The sequence below is a fragment of the Pelophylax lessonae genome (genome assembly GCF_965119305.1).
Source record: "Pelophylax lessonae genome assembly, chromosome: 4".
NCBI lineage: Eukaryota > Metazoa > Chordata > Amphibia > Anura > Ranidae > Pelophylax > Pelophylax lessonae.
Window position 1 is genome coordinate 649,052,884 of NC_138771.1, and position 11,168 is coordinate 649,064,051.

Genomic DNA, 11,168 nt, shown 5'->3' on the forward strand with positions numbered 1-11,168 from the left:
AGAGGAGTGTGGAGGGGATGACAGTGGGCAGTATGTACAGAAGAGGAGTGTGGAGGGATGACAGTGGGCAGTATGTACAGGACAGGAGTGTGTAGGAATGACAGTGGGCAGTATGTACAGGAGAGGAGTGTGGAGGGGATGACAGTGAGCAGTATGTACAGGAGAGGAGTGTGGAGGAGATTACAGTGGGCAGTATGTACAGGAGAGGAGTGTGAAGGGGATGAGAGTGGGCAGTATGTACAGGAGAGGAGTTTGGAGGGATGACAGTGGGCAGTGTGTACAGGAGAGGAGTGTGGAGGGGATAAAAGTGGGCAGTATGTACAGGAGAGGAGCGTGGGGGCATGACAGTGAGCAGTATGTAAAGGAGAGGAGTGTGGAGGGGATGACAGTGAGCAGTATGTACAGGAGAGGAGTGTGGAGGGGATGACAGTGGGCAGTATGTACAGGAGAGGAGTGTGGAGGGATGACAGTGGGCAGTATGTACAGGAGAGGAGTGTGGAGGGGATGACAGTGAGCAGTATGTAGAGGAGAGGAGTGTGGAGGGGATGACAGTGGGCAGTATGTATAAGAGAGGAGTATGGAGGGATGACAGTGGGCAGTATGTACAGGAGAGGAGCGTGGGGGCATGACAGTGAGCAGTATGTAAAGGAGAGGAGTGTGGAGGGATAACAGTGAGCAGTATGTACAGGAGAGGAGCGTGGGGGCATGACAGTGAGCAGTATGTACAGGAGAGGAGTGTGGAGGGGATGACGGTGGGCAGTATGTATAAGAGAGGAGTATGGAGGGATGACAGTGAGCAGTATGTACAGGAGAGGAGTGTGGAGGGATAACAGTGAGCAGTATGTACAGGAGAGGAGCGTGGGGGCATGACAGTGAGCAGTATGTACAGGAGAGGAGTGTGGAGGGGATGACGGTGGGCAGTATGTATAAGAGAGGAGTATGGAGGGATGACAGTGAGCAGTATGTACAGGAGAGGAGTGTGGAGGGGATGACAGTGAGCAGTATGTACAGGAGAGGAGTGTGGAGGGGATGACAGTGGGCAGTATGTATAGGAGAGGAGTATGGAGGGATGACAGTGGGCAGTATGTACAGGAGAGGAGTGTGGAGGGTATGACAGTGGACAGTATGTACAGGAGAGGAGTGTGGAGGGTATAACAGTGGGCAGTATGTACAGGAGGGGAATGTGGAGGGGATGACAGTGGGCAGTATGTATAGGAGAGGAGTGTGGAGGGGATGACAGTGGGCGGTATGTACAGGAGAGGAGTGTGGAGGGGATGACAGTGGGCAGTATGTACAGGAGAGGAGTGTGGAGGGGATGACAGTGGGCAGTATGTACAGGAGAGAAGTGTGGAGGGATGACAGTGGGCAGTATGTACAGGAAAGGAGTGTGGAGGGGATGACAGTGGGCAGTATGTACAGGAGAGGAGTGTGGAGGGATGATAGTGGGCAGTATGTACAGGAGAGGAGTGTGGAGGGGATGACAGTGGGCAGTATGTACAGGAGAGGAGTGGGGAGGGATGACAGTGAGCAGTATGTACAGGAGAGGAGTGTGGAGGGTATGACAGTGGGCAGCATGTCCAGGAGAGGAATGTGGAAGGTAAGACAGTGATCAGTTTTTGCAGAAGAAGAGTGTGCAGAGTGTAACACTGGTCAGTTTTTGCAGGAGAGAATTACCAGAGAATTTGAGAGTGGGCAGAATGAGCAAAAGAGAAATGCCTGAGGTCCCCCAGCAAAACCTATGCCAGATCTTTCAGATCTAGTATGAAGATCCTGTGGACCTTATGCATTTTTTTTGTTGTTATTTTTTCTTTCGTGTGAATTACCCCGTTAATTTCCAAACCAGATCTTAAGGGTCTGGTATGCATTTTTTGGGGACCTTTCTCTTTTCATTCTTGCTATAGGTTACCTTACAGCAAAAGTGACATTTACAAGGAAAACAAATAATACAGTTTAGGTATTCAACTAATAAAACGTTATTGCCAGCAACCTAAAAAATAACAAAAAAGCATAAAAACTCTTAGAGGTTTGCTATACATTTTGAGGGATCTTTGGGGTTTGCGTGACATTTTTAAGAAACTGGCAATAATGAATTTTTAGTCGAAATTTAAAAATTTTTTTTTTTCTTTGTAAATCACATTTGTTGTTACAAAAATGTAATTTGCAGTAATTGTAAAACTCTTGTTGTAAAAGACGTTCACTGATCCCTGCTTGACCCAAACCCAGGGTAATTCTGTTCATCACTAGTAAATACAGTGCTGTGAAAAAGTATTTGCTCCTACCTGATTTTGAAATTTTATTGCATATTTGTCACACCTAAATGGTTCAGATCATTAAAGCGGAGTTCCACCCTGAAATTTTTTTTTTTTAGATAAAAATACCCCCGGGACAGTCAGGGCTAGTGCATTTAAGCAATGATAGCCTCTGAACTGTCCCCTGTTTCACTTACCTTTTAGAAGAAATACTTACCTTGAAAAGGTCTTGTCCAGCGCTGCCATCTCAGGTGTGGGCAGCTGAAGCCGGAGCGTCCTCTTCGGTGACGTCATAGTCCCAGAATGCCCTGCATTGACTCTGCTCATCACTTCCGGTGCAGGCGCGTCATCCCTGCACAGCTTCTGGGCATGCCCAGAAGCTGTTCAGCAGGGAATGATGCGCCTGCACCCGAAGTGACGAGCAGGGCCGGTGCAGGCGCATTGATTCCTGGGATTGATGACGCTCATCTCCCAGGAGTCAATGCAAGGAAGAAGTGACGTCGGCGGCCGTGTCCGCAGAGGGAGGAAGAGGAAGGAAGGTAAGTATATTTTCTTTAAAAACAAGGTAAGTGAATCAAAAAAAATGTTTAGTTATCCAATTGTTTTTCAGGTAATTTAGAGCAAGCGGATGGGGAAAATTTAATTTTGAGGGTGGAACTCCGCTTTAAACAAATTTGAATATTACACAACGATAACTTGAATAAATACAATATGCAGTTTTTAAATTATTTCATTTATTAAAAACATCTTGATTATCCCCAAGACTTTGGGGCAATTATTCTGTGGGCTGATGAGAAAAAAAAATTGAACTTTTTGTAAGGTGTGCATCCAATGTGGCTAAATTAAAACAATTCTGCAAAGAAGAGTGGGTTAGCCGCCTACTGCACCACTAAAGATATAAACACCATTGAGATGAACTATAAGTGTTTATCATGATGGTATATTTTACCAGTTATAGTACATCAATATCAACCAGAGAAGCAAAATACGTGTTGGAGGGGCTGCAAGGTGGAGGACTCAATGTTTCATATTTGGTGGGACTGCCCCAAAATACGGGAGTACTGGTTAAAGATACAACAGCTTATTAAGTGGTTCAAGGGTGAAGACATTTTGGACGTGTACATATTACTAAATACCACATAAATAAACCAGTGGTATATATTCATTGATTATTAATACCTTTTTTGTATACTAATGTTACAGAAATGGTGACAACATTCCTTGAAAAAGGCTTACCTTTAGCCGAAACGCGTAGGAAAACGCAGGAATATTCTCTGATCAATACTCCCAAGCTATACAGCATGGAGGGACAGAGACTTATCCTCCTATGAAAGTCACCCTATAAACACATGTCACAAAATGTCTTACCTTCTAACACTCATTCACCTGGGTCTATAACCCACCACCAATGATTGTGAACAAAAATTGATATGTTCAAATGCAACACGTTTTTTATTAAACACTACTATATTTTATATCTTTGTATATAATTTACCTGCCTAAAAAGTCCCACCTAACTTGGCGTGAGGTACCAACCCATACATACGAATGCACACATATTACTTTGCCCTGCACAGGGGAGCTGTTTGTAATCTCCTAATAATGCACTGGCTGGGTTTTAGTGATTTATTTTAAAACCTTGTGTATTTTCTTTCAGCAAGATGAAGTTATATATCCTGCTGCTTCCATTTATCATGGGAACACTTGCCTATGAAGGTAGGTTCTACAGTGTGGTATTATGTGTCATAAATTGAAAAATAGAGTGAAGGTAGGTTCTACAGTGTATTAATATGAGTCATAAGATGGAAATAGAGTACAAGTAGGTTCTACAGCCTAATATTATTTGTCAGAAGTAGTGATGAGCCGAACACTCCTCTGTTCGGTTCGCACCAGAACATCTCAGACAGGGGAAATGTTGTAGCCAACATACGAACAATCACAAGTCCTCATTTTAAAGGCTTAAATGTGACTATTAATCACCGGCTGGCCAGGGGAGACTCAAATCCATAGCCTCTAACTTGCTATCCCGTTATTCTACCAGCTACGCCACCGAGCCAGCTGATTAACCTAAGAATCTCTCTCTTTCTAACTAACTTCTATCTGAGTTTGACAGCTCTTTTATAGTGCTCTGACATCACCAGCGCCCCATAATCCACTTCTCAGGTGCAGTGCATTTAACCACTTGCCGAGCGCCGCAAGTACATTTACTGCGGCAGTCAGCCCCTCCTGGGGAAAGCGACATAGCACTACTTCACTTGCCCAGGAGCCTGTAGGGGGTGAGTGCGCGCCGCCGGAGGGACGCTCCCGTCCCCGCTTATTCACGGCTATCCCCGCGCGATTGATAGGTGGCTCCGATGTCCGCTGGCCACTCGCGATCTCCCGCTGGAGAGGGAGAAATGCAGGCAGCTAATGTAAAGTCAATGATTACATGACACTCTCTGATGGTGGGTGGCATACCATGAGGTAAAGAGGTAAAAATATAGAAAGTAAAAAATGGGTAGAAAAATATAAAAAAGGATGAGATGGAAGGGGGAAGGAGGCCCACGAAAAACGGCTGCCAGCTGGAGCAAGGAGAGGCTCTGAGGAGAATAAACAAAAAGAAAGCAGCACCAGCTTAGTGAAGCATAAGGTTTATTAATATGAAAAACACATAGTGACTTACTCTTAGGTAAGTAAAGGCCGGTACGGTAGGTAAATGGGATCATCCATCTTCTTGTCCTGGATACCGTTGCAGAAAGGAGGGGTGCAGGGTGTTGGTGGTGCGTGGAGGCTGTTGTCTGGCAGCCTGTCTGGTGGTGCTGTGGTGGTGAAGGACTCTCAGTGGGGCTCCACTTCCTACTTCCTGTCAGCCTGACATCACTTCCTGTGAGGCGGAGGGAAAGATGGGCGTTGCTAGCTTTCGGAGCATCCGTGCTCCTTCATTAGGCTAATGTAAACAAGGCCGCTTGTCATTCTCCCTGGTGTAACTGCAGAGACTGTACGATCCTGCTATGTATGATCGTATGTCTCTGTGGTTACATCACAAGCCACGCCCCTTGACAGTTAGAAACACGCACCTAGGGACACACCTAACCCCTTGATCACTAATAGAGTTAACCCCTTCCCTGCCAGGGTCATTTTTACAGTAACAGTGCATATGTATAGCACTGATTACTGTAGTAATGTCACTGGTACCCCCAAAAGTGTCAAAAATGTTAGTCAGGGGTCCAATCTGTCCGCTGCAATGTCACAGTCCTGCAAAAAAAATCGCAGATCGCCACCATTACTAGTTAAAAAGAAATAACAATAAAAATGACAAAAATCTTTCCCTTAGTTAGTAAACGCAATAACTTTTGCGCAAACCAATCAAAATACGCTTATTGTGATTTTTTTGCCAAAAATATGTAGCAGAAAACAAATTGGCCTAAAATGTTAAATAATTTTAATTTTTAAATTTTGGGGGGGGAATTTCATATAAAAATGTTTTAAAAATATTGTTATTTTTTCAAAATTGACGTTTTTTTTGTTTATAGCGCAAAAAATAAAAATCGCACAGGTGATCAAACACCACCAAAAGAAAGCTCTGTTTGTGGGAAAAAAAAGGACGTCAATTTCATTTGGGTACAGTGTCGCACGACCGCGCAATTGTCCGTTAAATTCACGCAGTGCCAAATCACAAAATAGGCCCTGGTCTTTGAGCAGTCAAATCCTCCAGGGCTTAAGTGGTTAAAAAAAAAAAAAAAGACCTGGTTTGCCATCAGCGTTCCAATTCATTCCAAAGTCTTAGGGATCTTCGAAGCGTCTTCAAATTCCTTCACACCAACCTGGTCAACCCATGTCTTCTTCTGGCTTTCTACACAAGGGCACAGTCATGATGGAACATAAATGGGCTTTCCCCATTTTGTTACCACAAGGTTGGAAGACCGCAATTATTTAATATATCTTTGTATGCTGTTGACTTAATGCTATGTTAAGATTTGAGCTTCTTCAAGCATTTTTGAAGCAATTTGTACATCACACTCATTTTTCAGGCATTTTCAATTTGGCGTAATTTTGTTTTACCCATTGGAAAGCTGGTTACTAGGTGAAGTAGATACAACAAATTACATGAAAAAAGTAATATGTTATGCAAATTTTTTTGCACTTTCTAGGCTCTCCCATAGAAGTCTATGGGGTCAAAAATGTTCAACTGCCACAAAGAAGCTTGTGTGCTTTTTTTCAAGCTTCAAGTGATCAGCTTCTAGAGACGGGAGTCTCTGGTGTGAGCAGGCACTACAGTAGAATTGAGATTGCCCTCTTTACACTTAGTTCATCAAATTCATTTTTTGGGAACACATGCTTTGCCATCAGTGTGGTAGGCGCAGCACTACAAAGTGCCTTATGCGCTGTGGCATTAGAAGAATTGGATCTCTCTGACTTCAGTCTAACCAGACTGTCTGTTACTCTATAAATTCCTCCAATACCGTTCTATGGAAAGCAGTAGGTTTAAAGAGCACACCAAACGCTTAAGATATCTTCTTTATTAACTTCAACTTTTCTTCATAGATAACAGTGACACTTTTGCAGCTGACAGTCCATGTACAACATGTGCTGAATACAGTATAACAAATGGTGGATATATTTCTCTCTCTATTGCTGTTTGCTGTTTGAGTTTGTTTGCTTGGGTTTGGTTTTGAGTTGTTAGAGTTTGATAGTTTGGTGGAACTACAAGTGAACACATAACTAGTTCAGTATACAGCTCTAATCACATTACTAACAATAGGAACATGTATAACTGTTAATTACCTATTTTTGGCCACTTGCTTCCATAAAACTGCTCTGTGGATCTGTGTGTCTATTCAGTCCTCTCCTCTGTAGTGGAATGAGAAGGCTGGCTGAAAGCATGAGGCTTCAGAGAAAAAAAATGGGTGTAAGGCTGGCTGTGATTGGCCAAGACTGTTGCTGAGTGTGAGATTGGCTGTGATTGGCCACAAACTCCTTATGGGTAATAAAGTTTAACTCTGTGCTTTCTGGTTTCAACTCTGCTTTGTCTGAGCTTACCTTACATGCATACAAATGAATCTTACAGGCAAATTTTTCCTTTGCTTCTGTGAACACAATATACAATTGTTATGTGACATCCACACATGAAATCACATTAAATAATTCTGCTTTTGTCTCTCACATATAAACATATGCACTGTATTGAGGTTATTAACAGGTCTAGCTGTATATGCATGTAGGTCATATTAGCAACCTAGGACAGGTTCTAACTGGCCAGCTACAATCAGCATTCAAATTCATCTCAAAGGTGTTCAGTAGGATTGAGGTCAGGGCTTTCTGAACATTCTTTCAATTCCTTCACACAAAATTGGGCAACCTATGTCATTATGGAGATGGCTTTGTGCACAGGGGCACAGTCATGCTGGAAGAGAAAAGGGTCTTCCCCAAAGTGTTAACCATATTAACCGTGCCCTTCACTGGCAACACCCAAACTCTACGTCTACAGTAGGTAAATGTGATAATCAGGATATTATGAAATGTTATATTTTTATTATTGCTAATCATATGCTTTATTGTCTATTTCTAGATATGAGTGATAAAGTGTTCCTCTTCCCAGCGCCAACTGCTACGGCACATGTGATACTAAAACCTGAGATAAAAAAGTCATTACAAAAGCTCACCATCTGTCTTCGATCCTATACAGAGCTTACCCGGGAATACAGTCTCTTTTCTCTGGCAGTGCCTGGTGCTGACAATGCCTTCTTAATTTTCCCCCGACCACCAAATGTCATTATGTCTACACTCCAGGAGGAGAGAACATTCAGGATAGACCCAGAGACACTGGCCTGGAAGCACACCTGTGCAACTTGGGACTCCAGTACTGGGGTAATCCAACTTTGGATCAATGGGAAGCTCTACCCAAGAAAGGTTGTAAAGAAAGGGTCGACTATTGGTGCCGAAACAAGCATAGTTTTGGGGCAAGACCAAGACACATTTGGGGGGAATTTTGATATTAATCAGTCATTTTTTGGTGAAATAAGTGATGTCCATATGTGGGATTATGTTTTGACACCAGATGAAATGAAGGGGGTTATTTCTGGGCATGTCAAAGGAAATCACATTAACTGGAACTCTCTTAACTATGAAATTAAAGGCAATGTCCTGGTTCAACCCAACCTCTATAGTAAGTCTTGGGAGTGTGCCAGCTCAAAGCACGAAGAATCTGTTGTAGGTTAGTAGATCTTTCAGGTAGAAATTCTGCTAAAAATTGTTAATTATTCTTAAGGGGGAATTTGATGACATTCATATCTGTGGGCTGAGCTGTCTGACAAGGGGGTGGGCTGTGTAATTCTTATTTTGCTTCTTTTCTCTTATATTAACCACTTCCCGACCACGCACCGACTATTTACTGCAGCAGGGTGGCTTGTGCAGGCAAAATGACATAGACCTTCGTTGCTCGCCTAAAAGGAGCTGGGGGGCGAGCGCGCGCCATCCGGGTGCTCCCGCCCCGGATTGTCAGCGGGGCAGCCGGCATGTGTGTCAGGTGGCTCTGGTTGCCACCTGACACCTGCGATCATTCCCTGCTGAGAGAGAAGGACGGTCGGCTGTTGTAAACACAGCCGACCGTCCTTCTCCCTGGGATGATCGCAGAGCTCATGTGATCCTGCTTTATAGGATCACATGTCTCTGTGGTCATCTCAGAAGCCACGCCCCCCACAGTTAGAATCACTCCCCTAGGGTCACATTTAACCCCTTGATCACCTATACTGTTAACTCCTTCCCTGCCAGTGTCATTATTACAGTAATAGTGCATTTTTTTATCACTGATTACTGTAGAAATGTCACTGGTACCCCCAAAAGTGTCAAAAATGTCAGTTAGGGGTCCAATCTGTCTGCCTTAATGTCGCTGTCACGCAAAAAATCGCAGATCGCCGCCATTACTAGTAAAAAATAAATAAATAAATAAAAAAGTACAGAAATCTTTCCCGTAGTTAAAGCGGAGTTCCAGCCATTTACTCACCTGTCCAACGGTCCAGCGATGCGGCCGCCGGAAGCCTCGATCCTCTCCCTCGGCGCCGGCATCACTGCTGTGGGCACCCGGCTGTTACAGTTTGCGGCTTCACAGCCGGGTACCCACTGCGCATGCGCGAGTCGCGCTGCGCGCCGTGATTGGCCGGCAATCTTCTGGGACCTCTGACATGTCCCAGAAGATTGCAGGGAGGGAGGGGGAGAGGAGAACTTCCGCTCAGGGCGCTGCGGCACTCCGAGCGGAAGTGGGAGCGGGTACCTGTCAAAACTAGGTACCCGCTCCCCCCCCCCCCCCCCAAAAAATGACATGCCAAATGTGGCATGTCGGGGGGTCAGGACTCCCTAAAGCGGAAGTTCCACTTTTGGGTGGAACTCCGCTTTAATAGACACAATAACTTTTGCGCAAACCAATCAAAATACGCTTATTGCGATTTTTTTTTTTACCAAAAATATGTAGCAGAAAACAAATTGGCCTAAAATGTTAACCGGAAGTCTTTTGATTCTTACATCTTTTTTTTTTTTTTTGAGAATGTCCTATAGCAGAATGTGAAAAATATTGTTTTAATTTTTTTTTTTTTTTTCAAAATTGTCGCATTTTTTTGTTTAGAGTGCAAAAAATAATTAATAAAGGTGATCAAATACCACCAAAAGAAAGCTCTTTCTTTTTTTTTTGTGGGCAAAAAAAGGACGTACATTTAGTTTGGGTACTGTGTCGCGCGACCGTTAAAGTAACGCAGTGCCGAATCACAAAATAGGGCCTGGTCATTAAGGGGGAAAATTTTCCGGTCCAGAAGTGGTTAAGATAGAAACATGTTTATTTTTACTTTTACTAAATATATATATATACATTGTGTATGTATGTATATTTATATATTTTTATATATATATATATATATATATATATATATATATATATATATATAAAAATAAAAAATATAATATATATATATATATATTACATGCACTTTCCCGAAATATCAGCAATATCGGTAATCAAAAGGCTGATTCCGATATATAGGGCAAAGTGCATATCGGCCCTCGATATATCGGCTTTGCCGACAATTGGTCGATCACTAGTTTACACCAGCCAAAATTCAATCAGTGGGTGGCCCTGTCAGCACCACCACTCCACCCAACATTCTTCGACTAAAAAAATTGAAGGGTCCAGGCAGAAAATTGTCAGACAATTGGTGTTTGCATCCAATCAGATGCAGGCACTGTTCTGGTAACATCTACGGGTGTATAGCCAGCTTAATGTCTAAAAAAAAAACCTTCAGAAATCTGTTGGTCCTTTATTTTAATATAAAATATTCATATTTTATATTTATCTGATTCAAATGCAAGTAAAAAATCTAATTTTAGTCCTAAACACAAAAAATAGAATTTGTTATTTTTTTTTCAAAGTATGCATTCCCTTCAAATGTATCAGCTTGGCTCTGAAATGTAAAAAGTTGGAAACGGAGTATAGGGACCAAAAATCATTTTTGGGAAATGTTACTTTTTATTTTGATTGTTCAGCTATTATGGGAATAAAATCCTAATCCTCAAAGGCTCACTATAAGTAGCAATTTCATCTTTACATGTATTCATTAAATGGTTGTAAATAGATATGTTTGTACTCCCTTGGAAAATGAAAGTCTGCCCTTTTCTTACTTTCTTTCAAATCCAATAAATAAATGCATGAAAGTTATTGTGCTCAAAGTTCCTTTTTTACAGAGATTGATTGTTTCCTTCTTGTAAAGTGGAAGGAAAATGATAAATGGTTTTCAAATTTTTTTACAAATAAATATTTGAAAAGTGTGGCGTGCATTTGTATTCAGCCCCCTTTACTCCGATACCCCTAACTAAAATCTAGTGAAACCAAATGCCTTCAGAAGTCTCCTAATTAGTAAATAGAGTCCACCTGTGTGTAATTTAGTCTCAGTATAA

General features: G+C 42.4%; 1 protein-coding gene across 1 annotated transcript; it reads left to right on the forward strand.

Moving 5' to 3' along the window:
• Nucleotides 1–3,910: 3,910 nt before the first annotated feature.
• LOC309552392 (C-reactive protein-like) lies at nucleotides 3,911–8,447 on the forward strand (the record flags this gene model as incomplete). Its single annotated transcript, XM_082253335.1, has 2 exons — nucleotides 3,911–3,965; nucleotides 7,798–8,447. The coding sequence occupies 2 exons, from the start codon at nucleotides 3,911–3,913 to the stop codon at nucleotides 8,445–8,447; spliced, it is 705 nt and encodes a 234-aa protein (XP_082109461.1).
• Nucleotides 8,448–11,168: the final 2,721 nt, after the last annotated feature.